General features: G+C 43.0%; 1 protein-coding gene across 4 annotated transcripts in view; it reads right to left on the reverse strand.

Moving 5' to 3' along the window:
* Positions 1 to 8,769: 8,769 nt before the first annotated feature.
* LOC306694597 (pre-B-cell leukemia transcription factor 1-like) overlaps positions 8,770 to 19,273 on the reverse strand; it is a gene marked incomplete at its 3' end in the record, with an annotated part of 55,902 nt that continues 45,398 nt past the window's right edge. Inside the window, exons 4-9 of one of the 4 annotated variants that reach the window (XM_079157510.1) lie at positions 18,271 to 18,461; positions 15,845 to 15,980; positions 14,199 to 14,358; positions 11,957 to 12,069; positions 11,179 to 11,268; positions 8,770 to 8,862 (exon numbers count right to left, since the gene is read on the reverse strand). In XM_079157510.1, the coding sequence (XP_079013636.1) occupies positions 8,770 to 8,862; positions 11,179 to 11,268; positions 11,957 to 12,069; positions 14,199 to 14,358; positions 15,845 to 15,980; positions 18,271 to 18,461 (783 nt within the window). Of the gene's footprint in view, positions 8,863 to 11,178; positions 11,269 to 11,929; positions 12,070 to 14,198; positions 14,359 to 15,829; positions 15,981 to 18,270; positions 18,462 to 19,273 lie in introns of those variants that run through there. The other 3 variants (XM_079157509.1, XM_079157508.1, XM_079157511.1) reach the window with 3 other exon arrangements.

The raw sequence follows: 19,273 nt of genomic DNA on the forward strand, positions 1-19,273 counted from the left end.
GATTGGACCACCAAAAAAAGCGGCGGGCTAAGAATGTAGAACGCTGCTCACACCTCCATGTTGTTAAAAGTTGCAGATTGATGGATGGATGGATTGATGATATTATTGGACGGTACTAGTTTACGTAAGCACACATCATATTTTGTTTTACAGAAAGAACAGATGATTACATTTTGATACAAAGATTACATTTTCTTTTGTATATAATGTAAAATAGCTTCATGATATGACTGGTGATGTGATCTTCCGTCTTCCGACAGGCTCTATAGTGTAATTCCCACTTTTCCATGGTTAAGCCTGCCTTTAAAAATAAATATTCATATATTTTTGATTTATTTATGTAATTATTTCATTGTTCATTTAGTAATTTGTTTAGTAGAAGGTGTTTTCTGCAACCTTTACATTCATTTTAGTGAGCGCAGTAAGGGCTTTTTTAGGTTTATGTAAGATCTGTGACAATGATTAATAATCTGCTGAACCATTGTGCCTCACTTTAAAAAAGCTTTGCTCTCGTGTCCTTAGAGGACAAAACATGTAAAAAGAAACTGTCATAAAATGCTGTATATTGCTGTTATTGTCCACTTTCACTAAGTTAACTCATTTAACCAACATCTATCCTGATTTACCATATATTTAATATATGTAATAAATGTCAATAAATGTTTTGTTTACATATTGCCACTGTTTTTTTTTAATGAATTACATTTTTTTAATAGTCTGGGATATGTCAATGATTAGCAAAAAAAAGTTATTTTGATGTATTTATGTTTTCTGTGCAGGAAAATAGTATTTATTTTCCCCAAAGTGAAAATGTCTCAATCTGGTGGAAAATAACAAAACCTACAATTTTGAAGCTGGGGCTCTGGACTGAAAGTTGAATATAATAGGAATGGCAAAATGATCAACAACAAAAAAATTCCCCAAATGTCCTTAATGAGGCTCGAAATGAAGGTTTCACTAACTCCTATATCTGTTACACATTTTGGACTAAGAGCCTTAACAACCCTTCCCTGTCCCTGTCCTCAGTGCTCTGCCTTTAAGAGACACGTCTGTCACACAGACCATGAGGGGTCAGCAGTGTTTCACTGTTGGGAGGCACCAACCTGCCACTGGCTCAGTCTGTGAAAACACATTCCTTAAAGCGCCTTCTGTTTTGACTAGTAATTTAAATATTAATTTGGATCCATAAATCAAGATTGTGTTTTTGTGTCGGAGCGGCGGAGATGGCACAGTCCCGACCGGAGCGTTCATTCTGAGTCTAGAGCCATGCTGTAGATACTGGATAATGGGAAAACTCAATATGACAGCTGCCTCCTAAATTACAATATACAGTATGTAGCAGGGCAGCAGGAGGAACTGGGCAGTTTTTTGTTGTTGTTGTTTTTTTTTTACCAGACGTAAATGCATCCTGACACCATAATCAGCATTGCTATCTTATGAACAGACAGGAGTTCCCTCTAAAGCGACACACTGCAGTGGCCAAATGTGTCAAATGACTTCATTGTCCAGAAACGCAGGGAAAAACATTTAAGAAGATGAAAACACAGACGCAAACTCAACACAGATTAGCTCACGGCTGCATGAGCGTCCACGTGAGCGGCCCCACTTTTTGTTGTGGGATGTGAGCGCCATAATTATTGCAACAGCAGTGTATCTGAATGTCCTTGATCATCAACATTTCTTTTTTGTCTGTGTTTCATTTTCGATTCATGTTTCGGAGAGATAACTTTCTTCGTTTCTTTAATAAGAGCATGTCCTGGCACTGTTTTAAAGGGTACCCCCCCCCCCATCATATAATTGAATAACACGATAAGGTCCACATCTCGCTCATTATGGAAGCTTTAGGCAAATATAAAGAACCAGTTTACAGCCTTATAAACTCCCACGCCCCGGATGCTCCAATTTCCTGCGGAGTCTAATTCAAATGTTCCACGGTTGAAATAACTTGAAAGGCCACGATGACACACGCTGATCTGTGAAATCTTCTCCGAATGTCTTCTTTATGAAAGTTGGGATGAGAGGAATCCATTAAACATCTGTGGGTGGCATAAAGACAACACGAGACTGAGGCTCTGCGGTGGCAACAAAATAAAGTCTTTGCCAAACTAAACTGTTTTCCAAATCGGAAATCTAGCAACACGCCCACGGCCACTAATTACTTGACCCTGTTCTTGCAGAACCTCCTCTACTGGAGTTATTTTAAGATTCATACAAGGTCTATCGGAGGAAACTTGTTTCATCACATTAATGCAGACCAGGGTTTCCTTGAGACAAAGCCTCTCCATTATGTCGTGCCCACGGACCTTTTGCGTCGTCTGCTTGAGTAGCCCGTTCCCTCGGGCACGTGTGTGTCGCCCCACTGTGTGTGTATCATGCTGGCAGGCGTTGACATAACTGATGCGCATTATGCGTTGCGCATAGGGCCATATGAGCCTTGTTATTGTCATTGATATAATGTGAGCCCTGAGCCCCCACTGCACGTGCCACATGCACTGCGGCCTGGTTGAGGGTGATTGATATGAAACTCTGGCGATGAGAGGGCTCAGATCAGGTGGACGGAACCAGCGGGGACGAGGTTTAAAGAAGACAGAGGGGGCTTTCTTCTCACACTGAATAGCAATGAAGCATTTTTTGCAGATCTAAAATACGGACAAATCTGTGTGCATGGCCCATTTGAGGTGTGTGTTTTTCTCATTTTTTTAAAAGTTTTGAAATGGAATTGATGAGGATGCTCTCTATCATTATGTAACAAGTCAGAGAGAGTACATTTTTTCAGCTCATGTGGTTCCATCAGAAATTATTTAATATACACAGCCTCGTTGTTGTGCGCCCTCTGAGTGGCAACCAGGGCCGGATTAACCCACTAGAGGGGCCCCTGTGAGCTGTGGGCCCCCCCAGATCTATTGCCAGAGATGCTATAAGCGAGTGCATATCCTTTGCGGAAGTCTTGTTTCGGCACCCGTGTACGTATACGCAAGAGGCGCGACACACAGCTGGAATAATCTCAAACCACAGCGGGGCTCTACAAATGTAGCTGTTGCGTTTGTATTCTGAAGTTATTTGAGACGATCAAATGCCGACATCAAACATTCTGCACCTTCACCGTTTGTGCGGCGCCTCGTAAATACTCAAAGACATTTCACCTTGATGTCATTCATTGTGCTCGTCCAATTCAACCGCTGTGATCGCAACGAGATGTTTACAAGTGCGTCATAGTCAGGACTGTGTTTTTGTGTATAGAATCTATATCACCCAGATCTATGTTAACAGAATTGAATGAATCGTGCGGGCGTGGTCCTCCTGGCTCCCCCCTTTGCTCCCAGCGCTGCTCGTCGTACACACCTGTCTGCAATAAAGCTAATCATCCCTCACAGTCTGCACACCTGCTTCTCATCAGCCTGCAGTACGTCTACCTTGGATCCCTGGGTCACGTCCCTCGTCCAGCCTGGTCTCTCAGTACGCCTTCTTAAAACTTCACCAGCCTCAGTGTCCTGCGTTCGGGTCCACCCTTGAGACACCGCAACAGTGAGTCCAGCACCCACTCTCTGTTTAGCTCAGTTAGCCTCCACTAGCTTCTGTGAACTCAGTGCAATCTCTCATTCAGCATCTTGTGAGCACAGAAAAAACTGCAGCTTCTGTTGAGCCGTGATGATTAGCCCACAAACGTCGAGGGCTTATGGGAAATAGTGTAAGATAAAGGCAGCTCAAAACATAGGCCAGGCATATACGAAGCAAGCCACACAACATACTGTGGAGAAAGGGGCTCTTCCCAGGATCTATCTTTAGATATTAGTGTAGATCTAGGAGTTCGTATGGACTTTGAATGAGGTTTTCTTACTTATGGAACAGAACCTGGACGTACAGGTTTCACCTCAGCTCTCCATTAAAGCTGGATTCATCTCCAAGGATTGGGTCAGAATGTAAGAAGCATCCTTAAGGCGTCTTTCATTTGAAATTATAGTGTTTTTGTGGTGCTATCACCAAATAAATTGTAGAATATATACTCATCTGTATGTCATGACCAGAAACATTAGAGCGGACAAGACTTTGGTAACAGCAGTGAGCCAGCATGCGCAAGACGGAGGCAGCTAAATGGAATACAGCCGTCATTCATTTTATGATTTACACCTGTGCTTTTCCTACTGTCACGTGTCAACATATAAAGGTCCAAAAAGACCAAGCATTTTTATTTTTTAGTTCATTTCTATTTTTTAGTCTCAAAAGTGAAAAGAACAAACTGTATATTTCCTTCAGCGATCAAAGGAGCAGCATTTATTTTTTCATTTAGACAAAGCTGCTTAAAATCTATTTGATTTGGCTTTTTAGACGTTTAAGCTACTGTCGTTTCAACTGAATTAAAATATCAACATTTCAACGTGAACCAGTTTCTACATACATATAGAAACTGTCTCAGAATGCTGTAGCGATGCCAGTTCATGTCACGAAATCCCCCCCCCCCCCAAACCTTCAGCCAAATTCACTCAAACCAAGACATCAAGGCATCTTTTGAATTGCAAATCTGTGATTTGTGGGAATGACTTGCTCCTCTTGCAGTAGATCAAAATAATAACACCTGCCATCTGATTCGTATTCCTTTTAAAAATGTACATAAGCCAGTTCAATTTTAGAGTGAGTGAACCTTTCACAAAAATATATTTTTTTTGTAGGCTACCTGTCATTTATTACTCTTCGCCTATTTCAGCCATTTGGTATTTGTTAATGGTTAAAACACCTCATGAGTCCTGATTCTGTTCCTGACTGGATTTGCTGTAACATGGATAATGATCAGAGTAGTCTTCTTAAAAACCTACTTAGCATTTGTCCCGGTGTGGGACTGTATCCAGCCTGTTTGTTCGAGGAGTCAGAAATTCAAAAGAACGCACAGCGATTGTGCTCCGAATGAGATTTACACCTTTTCACCACGTAATGACTGAATCAGCCTCACAATGTCTTTTTGGATTCCTCAGGAGCACATGAATAAATTAAACGCGTCCAACACCTCTTGCCTTTCATGCCTCAAACAGTGGCCCTTTGATAGAAACAAGGAGGCTCCTCCATGTAATTACACTTGATCATGTTTGCATATGTCACTCCCACTGTCTCTGTCACACGCTCTGATTTCGGATGCTCATGGGAACCTCTTCCTAATCCACAAGTTAATGTTTCAACCGCTTCCTCTCTTTTATTTTATTTAATTTAATTTCCCAAGGATGGATGAATTGGAGAAGCGGAATCAGACAATCCTGTCTGGTTTATCTGGAGGAGAGAGATAAGTGTGGATTCTGCCTCTTTCAGGGAACGCACATTAACCATGCCTCGGAGGGAGAGCAGGGTGTTTGGAGGAGGAGGGGGAGGGGGTGTGTCTGTCTGCCGGGAGCGCACAGCTTTCACTCACTTGGAAAACTGTGAAAATGTCCCCTTCACACCCTCGGCAGCTCGGGCCGAGCTCCGGCGCCATGTTAGTGGCGATGAAAATGCCTGCGTGCAGTGGCATACTTGCAAGTGGGGTGTGCGATGTTATCCAGAGGTGTTGGACTGACAAGTCTACAACGTGCAAACTTGTATCCTACAGTGACTCCTGACCCTGACCCCGTTACAAACATCTGGAGGAGAAACCACGCGCAAGTTTGAGGTGAGATTGGGCTCTGTAAGGGGGAAACTTGACCAAAGCAGACAAAACCACACATGAAAAATGACTGAAACTGCAATTTATTTATGCAACAGAAGAAAGTATTTATTTGGGATACGCATCGGCAGTACAAATTAAGAGACCGTAAAACCTACACCTTTCAGCTATTTTTTCTCCACAGAAAAAAACAGGTTTTGAATTGGAATTAAAAAGACAATAGTTTTCCATTTGATACCTTTTTTTTTTACATACGCAGAGATCTTAAAAGTTAAAACCTGTCAAGAAAAAAGGCTCCACGGTTTCACTCTGAAATCCTTATAAAAAAGAAGTTAACATTCAAAACACTGCAGTACGTTATTTTATTGAAGAACAAAAAGGACATGCAACAAATAAAACATTTCATGTTTTACAAATTGTTCGTTTTTCTTTTCATGTCTCTTTTCCTTTTTATATTCAAAAAACTAAAAAGCATCATCACATGAAGCTTCGATAATATTTGACAGGCAATGTGAAAAGTAGAGTTAAGTTATTATTTTTTTCTTCTTCTTCTTTGAGGGGTGCAAAAACAATCCTTATGTTTGCCTTGCATGGCCGGTGCTGTCAATTCACTCCAATGACTTCAGGAGACACGACTGAGGCAGGTTTCTGTGTATCACGGTGCGCCCCCCCCCCCGCCCCCTCGACTGTTATTCAGAGAGGGAGAGTCGAGGGGGGGGGGGTCCGCCCCGAATGATCCAAGTGAGTTTTGTTTGGTGCGATCATGCCGTGGTTGATTTCCACGCAGTAGCTCTGGAACATCCATGATTTCATCCATGTGTAATAAATACAAACACACTGACGACTGTTAAAAAAAAAAAAAACCTGTGGTTTCAGGCTGTACGACTGGTTGGGATTGAGTTTTGTTTTCCACGAGGGTCTGGTTCGGCTAAAAAAACAATACCAAGGGGCGATGTTAACGCAAACTTTTCACGTCGCCTTCGTTCGGACAGTAGCCATCTTGGAGGCAGGCTTGTGTCGGTGGTCTTGGTACAAAACAATGAGGACTTTGCCTTAAATCCAACAGGAACTCCGTCGGGCTGCGTTAAAATGGCTGCTGTCCAAAATCAGAAGATTCCAAATAAAAACGAGTAAAGGTGCATATCTACATACTGTATATAGAGCATTCCTCGGCTAATTCACATATAATGGTAGCATTTAAAAAAAAAGAAACAATCCTGTAGCAAAGCCAACATATCAAATGAAAAGAAAAAAATGTTTTTCACAAAATGGAGACATAAAAATATATCCAAACTTTATCTGGATTTGTGTGCCATCAGTGTATTTGTTTCCGTCTGAATTGATATAAACATTTCTGTATTCCAACTGCATTCTTTTGGCTTTGAATACAGAGTACTAGAGCACGATGAGACGCTCGCTCGTACCGTAGATAATAAAATTCTACGAAAAGAGGAAAAAAGAAAACATCGATAAAGCTGAACCCAATGTAGAGGATACAAATTCTGCCTTCTTTTTGGTATTAAAGTATGCAAATGATATCTCGTATACATGTTCGACCACATACTATACTGTACATACAACAGAGGTCACAAATTTTAATTTCACATTTTGGATCGGTTTGTGTTGAAGGGTGTAACGTTTTTAACATCATTTGTAAATCCCCAAAAAAAAAGTGAATGGACTCTCACCAGAAATACAAACGCTGCAGTTCTCTTTCAACTATTCTACTTTATCATAGAACAGGGGTTACGGGATAAGTAACCTCACGTTTTTCCCCGCACTGACTGCATATGGATTTCTATTTGTGCCACAAACCTGAGCGCAGAAAATTACATTTTTGCTCGAAGTATACCCAAAGTCTTAAGAATGATTCAATTTGAGCAAACGCAAAAACTGCTCAGAATGCAGCATCGCGCTCTCAGGATTATCCCACAAATATAATTCCACAAATGAAAAGTGAATTCAGAGAAAGGACATGCGACAACATGGCACCGTAACATCTGAAATGCAATTCTTTTTTGTTTGTTTTGGATTTGGTTACCAGCAGTATTTGGCTACATTGGTCTTACTGATACACACTGATGATGTCTGATCATATACTGTATGTGCACTCTCTTCCATAGGCCACTCACACATATGTTAAAAATGTCCTCTGTGTTGTTTACTCTTCGTCATTTACAAATGCTACCCTTTCAATCAGTAGGTGTTATTGTGCTTTAATGCACGTCGACGTGCCGTAATTGCCGCTCCTGTTTCAGGTCCATTTTTCTCTGAATATGGTGGCTGCAGCCAACAAGCATGACAGGACGTCAGATATCTTCATGAGTCGCGCTCCATTTGTTAAGTGCTTGTGTGAAAATTGTGAATTCTTTGCATTGTTGTACTGCAGATGAGCAGAAATCCTGCTTCTCTGGTGATAAAATATAAAATGCCTTGTATGTCACTGTCCGCTGTAGAAGTTCTGAATACAAACCATATAAATCGAGTTATTACCTGACTAATATGACTGGACTAACATAATAATAATAATAATAATAATACTTTACAAAGTGGGGTGGAAAATGGAAGGACATAAAAACGTAACGGTATCAAAATTCCGCTCCAGGGTTGAACTCTGGCACTGTGGACAAACGGAACGTGTGGATAAAGACGGCGGTGTGACGACAGGGCGTGCTGAGGTGTACAGCAAAATTCCAATCATTATAAAAATTTGTAAAACCGAAGAAATATTCTCGTGTTGTTATTTTCGAATCGAGGTAGTGTGGAAGCATTTCAATTTACAAGACGTGGGGCGTTACGCTGCTAACTGTGTGAACACATAATAATAATAATAATAATAATAATAATAAGAGAGATACAAAGAGGCAACATGGACATCGAGTGGAAACTGTACAAACTGTGAAGTGTGGATGTGAGTCCCCTACACAGGCTGCTTACGATGCTGCGGTAGTCCGGATAGGAAAAGTCAAACATTTGTCCGTAAATGTCATCCCAGACCCCAGCTGTGTCCCGCTGCGTGACTACATACAGTACATCACGTCTAGTCCTGATGGGGAGTGATCTTAAGTTTTAGGGTATGTTGCTGGGGGGGAGGGGGAGGGGATTGCAGTGATGGAGGAAGCTGGAGGGGTGAGGGTGGAGGATCAGTTGGATGTGTCAGAGTGTACACTTCCGGGTCCTTCTGTGGGTGAAGTCACTGACGAGGGGGTCGGAGCATCCTGCCAGACGCCGTTTGCCTGAGAGGAGAAAAAGAGAAGAGAGAGAAGCATTACTTTCATATTCATTACTCAATGCAGCCAGGTCAAAACCCAGTGAGATACAACCAATGAAGGTCCTGAGGGCAAGGTAGTGTACGAGCGCAGCGTGGAATGCTGGGATATACGCAGCCCGAAGCCAAATGGCCTCCCGGATCGGAGGAGAAGCTCACCTCGCTGGAATTACAGCTAATATTTCAGAACACGACTGACATAAAGAAATATAAAATCATGTTTTCAACCAAGCAGAAAGGGAGTGAATTACAGTCTCCGTCCCGTCATACACCGCACACTCAGATTCATATAATGAAAAAAAATAAAAATCTGTGAAAGGAGAAGCTGTGCGAGGTTTTGTCTTGACATAAATTCCTGTCACTTTCGTTTTAAATAATATGAATAATATATGTGAATTTTGTGAAAAGACCCCCGAAACAAAACAAGTACAATCAATGTCATGTGAACTAATTGTGATGCTGACAGCAGGAATTAACATATAATAAGAGCAATGGAGGGCATTTCCCCTACCAGAGACAGGCCTGTTAGAGAGCATTTAGGATATTAATAGTACGTTTTAAAGCCATCAGAATAACTGGAAATGGTCCTCGACAGCCTTTCATTTCACAAAAAAAAAGAAGAAAAAAAGCCTGTGATTTAAGATGGCAGACGGTCGTGTGTAATCATAAAGTGGAGGGGTCATATCGAAGAATGTCTGACTTTGCCTGTTTCAAAATTGTAATCGGGGCTGTAATCATCCACAGCATGCATTATGTATCCGCTCAGTCATTTTGTTATATTTCAGATAAGATAGTTTCTTTAACTCTCTCGTCATTTGCTCAACTCTTCACTCATAAAATCTGTCTTCAGATGTCTGGAAAACTATTTACCCGGATGCAGCATGTATATTATTAACAGAAACACAGAGTGAGATCTCTAAGGCTGTCGCGGCGGCATTTTTCTGATTTATTTCTTTAATTTTAAAAATAAAATAGTAGCATCATTTGGAGCTCCTCTGTGCTCCTCTGAATTAAAGAGCTAAACAAGCCAGACAAGGTTGAGATGACATTTAGCCATCGCCTACAAGATTGACAACTTTGACAGAAATTACCGCCACTTGGAAAAATATCATTATCAAACAAAACTGCGGAGCGCATATTGCAGTGCGGCCAAAACTCATAACTTACTAGCCTTAGCTACATAAATCACAGGCGAAACAGCCGAGAGACAGATATCCCGCTCTTACATTATGCATTGCGGGGCTTCTTTACAGGGTATGAAAGTGAATAACACAGCACACTGTGGCAGTGTAAGATGTGGTAGAGCAAGCAGGCGTCCAAGGAGAACCGTATCTGCGAGGTCAAAGGACTGAGAGAGAACAGGGCCTGCATACGTTAGCGGCCTCTCAGGGCTAGCACAGCTGGCTGCGGGGTGCGCTCCGAGGCAGCCACGAAGCCCATTTGAATACACATACATGTTTTTGTACGGGGGAGGGGGGGGGAGACATTTCATCTGATTATCATATGGCCACTGAGGCACGACGGCGACAGCGGAGGAGCCCAGCCGCGGCTGTGACCGTCCTCGTCCTCTCAGCGCGGCTCGCTGTCAGGGCCATTAGTGTGGCAGGAACATGATCTGAGCAATGCGCTTGGATTGCTGTCCCAAGTCCACACTCTGCTCTCCTTGTGTCTGTCTTATCGATTTTCCCCTTTACGACACGGCTTGTCGCTGTGAATTTCCCCACTGTTTGCAGCCGCCAGCGCCCCGACCAACCCCCTCCCTCAACCAACCCCCACTCCTAACCCCCCCCCCCCCCCCCTCCGAACTCTGCCACAAAATAAGACAAACACGAGGGGGAACGCAGCCCTATGGCACACGAGGAGTAGTTTCCTCTGGCGTGAGGTTTTATTTTTAGTGGGACGATGGCATCGTCTATAGCGGGAGCTTCTGGCCCCAGGGCTGCTAATCACGGGTCAGATGGTCAGAGGGGATTTGAAGTCCAGTGCAGGAGGTGTCACCTGTTTGTGCAGTTTGCTCGCGGCTGACTGTACGCGGCTGCAGGTGCTGCGGAGGACCTGATCCGACGTGACAGGTTCAGACGGCGGCTCCGCGTGTGTGTGGCCGGCCACATGCCTGCGTTCGCCGGGCAGCGGGCTGCCCGTGGCGCGGGCTATACAGAGGCAATCAACTAGGTGACCATGGAGCAGAGACAAGTCCCGCTAAGTGGCATTCTGAGCCCCATGGCTTTGAAATAATTGGTGGGGAGAGAAAGAAAGAAGAAGAAGAAGAAAACAGAATCCTTACATTGATGCCCTGCGGACTGTACATCTGGTTGGCTGTGAGTCCTTCACTGTATCCGCCTGTCTGACTGATAACATGGCGAAGGGTATCCACCTGAAACATTCAGAGACAACAAACAAAGCAAGGTCAGAGTCAACACAAGGGAAGCTCAAGAGCAAAGAGAGAGGGATGACAAGACGACGAGAGGGACAACAAGGGCACACTGCTGCAAGTATATCCTTGGAGACGACAAGGCCCGATCAAAAGAGGAACTCGAGGAAAAAACTAAAGCCTTCTGCTTGTTAGAATAAAAACTATTCACATGGTGAACACAATGTGAGAAGTAGCCTGCCCCTGAGACTGTGAAGACGCTGTATGGTGGAGCCAGTACTAGCCTGTATAGCCCTTTTTTTTCACAATGGACATTTTAACTTGCCATAGCAGGAAAGCCAACGGGTATGATGGCTCTGTTCCATTTAGGTCCAAACCCGCTAGTATTCCAACTTGAGAGCGTTCACACACTGTTGCAAGATGGCTACCACCAACCATTGCTAGCCTCAAATTAGCTTAAAAATGTTACATCTGTAGCGCTTTGTTAACAAGCGGACCCAAATGCTAACAAATGGCATGTAGCGCCTTTAGAACTAGCTTAGTTGACTGAATTTGGGTTATGATATTACTCGAATACGACTAATTCTAATGAATGATAATCAGTACACCTGTGCGTGACAAGTCAAAATGTCTACTGGGATGTGCGGTGGGTCTGCTCCTGTATTATCTGCTGTGCAGCTCGCGGCCCTACCTGTGACTGCACGTTGGCTCCCACCTGAGCCCCCTGGTACGAGTCCCCATTGAGAGACTGCACGCTCATGAACAAGTCGCCAGAGTTTGACATGTTAAAAGAGCCGCCAGAACCTGAAAGGAGAGAGGGAGCAGTCGCATCACAGAGAGACAGAGGGCAAGCAGCGTAAGCAAGGTCCAGGCAGCAGCCTGGAGGGGCGCCATGCAGAGGTTAGCTAGCAGCCAGACAGGCTCTGTTAGATGAGAGCAACGCAGCCATTTTAGAGGAAACCGACGGACACACGAAGAAAGAAGTGCAAAGGGCGTTTGTGTCAAGTATATGTTTTTTACCGCTAAACAGTAAAAACAATTAGTGATCTTAATCATGGCGAAGTCCAAAAGCAGTCCAAATGAACTGTCTTGCTGTCTAACCCAAGTTTAGAGTATTAATATGATTCATTTCAGTTAAATGTGCTTAATTCAAAAGTCTGTTTCAACTAAAGATGTGGTGGAGTAATGCTGTTCTGAATGTGTGCAGGCTCACGCTGTTTGACAGCTTACCCACCCTATGAAATTCATGAATAAATACAAATTATAATTGTTTTGTGTTGAGCCATTTTGGAATGTAATATATGAAGCAACTAAAAATATGAATATTCAACACCAGTCAGAAACAATCCTAAGCAGCCACAACTGGAAACTAATTCTACAAATATGTACAATGCTAATAAAATAAGTATGGCCAAAGCTTTATTTGCAACTGTGCACACATACTGGGTTCAAACACAATGAATAGAAATGCAATGAATAGACAAATGCACATATGACATTTGAATGTTGATTTTAGAATTGGGATGTCGACGTTATGAAAGAAGCTTTGAACTATCCAGTACACTTTTATTTATGTAGATAGTCTTTCATCTGACTGGCTCATTAATATAAAGAAATATAGACCTTTAAATATTTATTCAATTAATCCCAAAAGGAAATTCTTGAACCAGAAATTGCAAAATAAGAATAAAAAATGCAACAGAGTAATACTCTGTGTTGTAATGCGAGCTTCTCTGCGCTTTGTTTACGTAGCTGGTCTGTTGTTTTGCACTGTTAGCATCGTTAGCTGCTTGCCGCTGGCTCAGCTGTCGCCATGTTGAGGACTGTGTGGAGGCAACCCCTCAATCGTAGATATGCTCTGAATTTGTAATTTAGCACCTTTAGTATTCAGTGGTCGGCTCAGGATGTGATTAGCCGAGCTAGGAACCTTTCAACAGGATACAACAATGTAAACTAATCCGTTTTGTGGTGGTCTAAGAGCACATTTGTTCATGTTCATTGTTTTACGGATCTAAGCTAGTTGTTTGCATACTCGTTCCATGCTAGGCTAAACATGTTTCCTGTTCTGACTCCTGGTAAATACACACCCTTCTCAAAATACTGTGGCTTTAAAAGATGAGGCTAGCAATATTTTGTTACTGTCAACAAGTCTCATAAAAAGACCAAAATCAATGAATTAAATTAAGGACTTTACGACTTAGAAAAGAATCTTGGGTCATATTTATATAGTGAATTTCCTAAATGGTGCTGCAGTTTTTTGCAATGTTACCCCAACAGAAGCAAAAAATAATGAATATTTCGGGTACTCTTAACACGGATTTGGTGTCAATGACTATTTACATGAAATGTATGTGAGATTGTGTGTTATGTGATATGTCATATGGTTTAACAGTATGGCTCATTGACGACGGAGAAAAGAAGATGTAGGAGGCAGTAATTGTTAGTAGAGTCAGTTATTGTTGATTTTGTCTTTTTATGTGATTTGTTGACAACAAGAAAAGATGGACAGAAAATCACCAGACCCATCCTTTGAATGTCAGTACAGCAGAACATGATGAATACAGAGTTAAATAGTCAAACATGAAGAATAGGCTTAATTGAGATGAAGACAAAAGGACAGTAAGCATAGAGGAGACTTGTCATGGGGCTCAGGTTGGCTTATCTCTGACACAGCTTTGCTCTAGAAGTGTACTTGTAGTTGTTAAGGTGACCTGTTCAGTATAATAACGGTGCATTACCAGGTGATAGGCATACTCCCTTGTAGGAGAACGGCCTTTTTGTTAGTCCTAATTCGTTCATTCCTTACAAATCACCAGCACCAGCATTGAAATAGCCTCACACTGATATACTGCAATAGTTGTTTAGTTGTAGTGATGCACAGAGAGGAGGTACATGTCTAATAGCTGATCAGAGCCAGGGACTTCCTGTCTCACCTGCAGAGTTTGGAGTTGAGGGTGAATTTGCTTGGCTTCCATGTGAGGATGCATTAGCCGCATTCACGGCAGTTCTCGCAGCGTACATGTTGGCTTCTTCTTGGAACTTACCAATGTTTTTCTTGTATCTGATTCTTTTATTCCCAAACCAGTTGGAAACCTGAGCAGACAAACAAGAGAGGGTAGTTTAATGCTCACGAAATCTCAACACACAGCCTCTCCACATTTTTTTTTGGGGGGGGGGGGGGGGGGGGGGGGGGGGGGGGCAAGCATTCAGAGATGTCAGGGTAGTCTTTTTAGCTTAGCCTTAATGGCATGTAACGCTGCAGAGAGAGGTAGGGGCTACATAGACTGGTGCTGCGAATCCACATTAGTGCCAGAATGGAATGATTGCCAATAACAGTCTCATTATGTCACCATGACTGCAGCTATCATCAGAACTCACGCACGCACCAATCAGTCAACATCCGCTAACACCCATTACTGCTAATGGACTCCCAGATGACGCCAGGGGGGTAATCCCGGGCGCTAATGATAAACAACATTAAAATGAAAACCAAATCAATCCTGCAAAGTTTCCAATACACAGAGTAGGTAAACATCTCCTTTATTATGGCCGAGAAACGGAAAGTCTACAAATCATTCGGCCGCCGAGCAGCTTCCACAATCAGGCCCAGATGCATCCTCAAATCATTTGGTATAAATTAATGAAACCAATTGAGAAAACAATCCATTCCCCAATGATGGATTCAAAACACAAACTGCTGTTTACCTTGGCGTTGCTTCCCTTATTATCAATTCTCACGGGATTGAAACAACTTGAGCGCTAGAATGCAAAGATGAAAAAAAAAAACAGAAAAAAAAAAAAAAACAAGGTGCCTAAATATTTGACTCTTTTTGCTTGTCGGCAGCAACGGCACAAACATCTCAAGTGCCTCTAGATGTTTGGTAAGTTACTGCCAGATTTATAGTAAACGGTCATTGGCTCATGCCTCAAATGGCTGCAGTGCTACTTTTCAGAGGCTAATGGTCTTGCTAATTATTTTCACGACTGATTAACCTATTGGTCTTTTTATTATTAATCAATTAATAGTTGTGTCAAATGTTTTGATGAGTAGCCAAAATAACATTCGTTTTAGAATCCTGTGATAGAAATGTATTGTTTAAAAAAAAAAAATCAATTCTGAAAAGAAGTGATTATATCTACGTATATCCGTTGTGTCAAAGCTCACAGAAGTACTTTTACTAACTCTGGATGTTGTATATTTAGTGTATTATAAGAAAACTCGTTCCACTATATGATTAGATAAGAGCTTTGACAGCAGTGTTGTCTCCAGCCTGCATTACTTCAATAGAAACAAAGAGTCATTGGTCAGAAATAGCTTTGTCTGGTTTGAATTACAAGACGACAAACTCATGACATGGCATATATTAATACTTTGAGTCCTTTGTTGTCTCACTGAAAGGTACCGCTGAAAGATTAGAGGAGCTGTCTGTACCCATGACAGTCAGAAAACGTATTATTAGGTTACTTGCCAAGGCGCTCGCAGACTCTTCGGAATGGAAAATCGTGTTTGTCTCACTCTTCTGTAACAGTGGCTTTCCTACAGGTGATGTGGTGTGGCGTGCACTGATCTGTGGTGTACCTGGGCAACTGTGATGGCGCACTTCTTCGCCAGCTCCTCTTTAGCCTCCTCGCTGGGGTAAGGGTTACTGAGGTGTGAGTAGAAATACTCGTTCAGGATCTCTGTTGCCTGCTTGTTGAAGTTTCGTCTTTTCCGTCTGCAAAAAAAACAGCATCAGCAAGTTAAAAAACAGGAGCAGAGGCCAGTTTACATGAATCACAACGGCATAGGGCGGGCAGCGGCGTGCGTTGCTGTTAAGCTGTTGTTAAGTTATTCCTAACTGAGTGAAATGAAGTGTCCTTTAAGTGGCAGCCGTGATAAGAGCCGGTCGAATCCTCTAAATGCTAAGGAAAGGTGCTTCAGTGCTTCCTTTCTTATATCCTTCAGCTATAGGCCACACTAGACCATTCTCCACGAGAGGAAAGGAGATCACACCGTCCCACAGTTCCTCGCGGCAATTACGTAGCCTATAGTGTACGAGCAGTCGTGTTCTCATAGCAGTTGTCTTTTCCTACGTCCTTATTCATTCTTTCCTTGACCTCACGACAAGACTTTTTAAAATAATAAACTAAACGAGTGATAAAACTGCCTTTGCAGGATAGAGTGTCATCTACATTTTGTATTTTCTTTTTACTAACTACAATGTTAACTTAATAGTAGACTGGTCTTCAAGTAATGGGGTCTCTTTAGGTCTCCCCGGTCTTGCTTTGGATGGTCGTTGTTAGCTTATTGAAAACTACTGCCACACTAGAAACTTATTAATTTAGCAGCAGTTAACTCTCAGACACCTTGTCAGGACTCGAGAGAACAATTTGCCGCCAAACTGCTTCACTACAGCTGTTCATGAACAACTGAAAAGAAGTGGCAGTAGCAATAACATTGTACTCAAAATCTACTATTACTGGAAGTAACATTTGAAAAGATTGTGCCAATTAGATAATCATACATATATAAAACTAAGTAATGATGAACACAGCTATTGGTGGGGCTGCGTATCAAACCCCAATACTTAAAGGTATTCAGATCACAATATACTGAAAGGTAAAGTACATTAGGTCAGATGGTTCTAAATTTAAAAGAAATGAACAATTTAGATTTAGAGAGTTCTTGTACTTTGTGTGGTTTGTTAAAAAGAAAAGAATATTCCTTTATATTCTTTAAACCTGCATCCTTTTTTTTGGCCACTTGGTGGCGGCGCAACAAAGCTGTGCGCACAACGTTGACATGAAGTTGTTCGTTGAACCAGGTTTGCACACAGTTGTATATTTACACATCCGGCAGACACGTCATTTGAAAAGGGGAAGGGAAATATATATATAAACCAAAACAATGCTGTAATGTTCTCCATGCTGAATGCAAACATATGAATTAAAGCAGCTTCAAAGCGAGTATCACAACAGCATTGTTTTTGACTTCAAAGGTACAGACTAACTGTGGCTAATAGTAAACACACAGATAATAAGTCAAACCTTTATATCCCAGCATGCTCAAAATACATGGCAGCACAGCAACACGGCTGCATTGATCACACATGAAATACTAACACACATTTTCAAAGCTTTCACATGAACCCTGTGAACCCCCCCCCCCCCCCCCCCCCCCCCCCCCCCCCCCCACACACACACACACACTAACACCTTTTTAAAGCAGACAGATATCACATGCCGATGCCCACGAGTTGACTGACCCTCCATCTCCTGCACCTATCAGGTCATGTCTGCATGTGCCACATCTGAAGAGGGCTTTGCATAAGCTGCAAGGGAACCCTGTAAAATCTCTGTGCATGTATCCACCGGTGAGGAGATTTGTGCTAAAATCTCTGTCCCGCACTCCAAAGCCTGCTTGAGAATATGCAAATGTGCACAGCGTGAGCTCCGGCAGCCAGTAGATTAATCAGCGGCGCCGAGCATGGCGGTGCCTCTCAACCAGTGAAAGCTCTCCTCTCCCTCTCCCTTCCCCTCCGCACCGCCACAATCATTTGCAAGAGAATAGATAGGGAGCTTTGTAAGGGAGCGCATGCCTCATTTAAATGTTATGCCTCCGACTCAGACTTTGGAGTGACATTTATCCTCGGAGAAATGTATGCAAATCCAAAGCGTGCATCAAAAGGAACAAGCGATTACATTAAAAAAGGGAAATAGTTAGCGCTGTGGAGCACGCGGTGAACTCTCATTGGCCAGCGTTGCAGGGTATGCTGGTCCAAATGGCATCCATAGATGCAAACCAGCACAATGCGCGTGTGAGTGTAAGTGGCAAAACGGCATGTGTTACAGCATGTTTATAGCATGATAGGCCTCCTACAGCGGCCATTCATATGGATATCAGGCCGAGCAGGAGAAGCACGTGATGTTTGTTAAAACCCGGGAGGTTGTTTTTTGCAGATATGAGCGAGGCCCGCGCACGGATACGCGCACGCACTGTACACGGTGACAAAAGGGAACACACACCTGGCGTCGAGGAAGCGGGAGCGCAGGATCATGACGGCCTCGCAGGTGCTCTGCTTGAGCTGCATCTGGATGGAGCTGAACTTGCGGTGGATGATGTTCACCATGCGCTCGATCTCTTTGGGCGAAATCGGCCGCGTGCGCGACTGCTCCCGCAAAAGGTTCATCACGTGGGTGGTGAACTCGTTACACGCCTGTGAGGAGGACGCACGTGCACACACATAAACACACAAACACACAGGAATAAATATTAAAAAACGGTAAGACGGTAAGACTTTAATTTAGCCAATGTGGCCATATCACATCTACCACTGCAGAAACCCACATCTGTACACGCACGCACAGACAGAGACACACACACACACACGCACACACACACGCACACAATGCCATACAGTATTTAAAAGTCACAGATGAAATGCAAAAAGAAAAGAAAATGTAGTTCTGGGGCAAGCTCTCTCAGAGCCAAGGGGGAATATGAGCGCTGATATGTTTCATATTTAACAGAAGTGGTGATGGCAGGGTGTTGAGAGGAACCAATGACAGCTGTTCTTCTTCTCAGGCGCACTTTCACAGCACAGCCACCCTGAGAGAGGAACACGCCACAACGGTTTTTTTCATTCATCCAGCCCGTGTGACACCAGGCGTGAATCTGCCACGATATTACACTCCGACTCCACGTCTTCTTACTGTCTCCTCTTCTTTATTTCCTCTCCTCCCCGTCGATCTCTCTCTGGATTTAGCCGTGTCAGGCTTTGTCTGTGCCTGTCTATCTGCGTGTTCATCTGTCTTACTCGCATGCATCTGAAAGGGACGCCGTTGTCGTGAATGCATCGGTTATGAAGGCGATGAGAGGAAATCAACTCCGGCAGACGTTCCAGACTATACTTGGAAACCGCACAGAGACACACAGCGTACTGCATGTGCTGGACTATTCTGGGCTGAGAACACAATCTGAAGGGAATTGTTACCGAGAGGAAACATTTGAATCTACAAGGGTTGCCGC

This window comes from Pholis gunnellus, assembly GCF_910591455.1.
Source record: "Pholis gunnellus genome assembly, chromosome: 4".
NCBI classification, from domain to species: domain Eukaryota; kingdom Metazoa; phylum Chordata; class Actinopteri; order Perciformes; family Pholidae; genus Pholis; species Pholis gunnellus.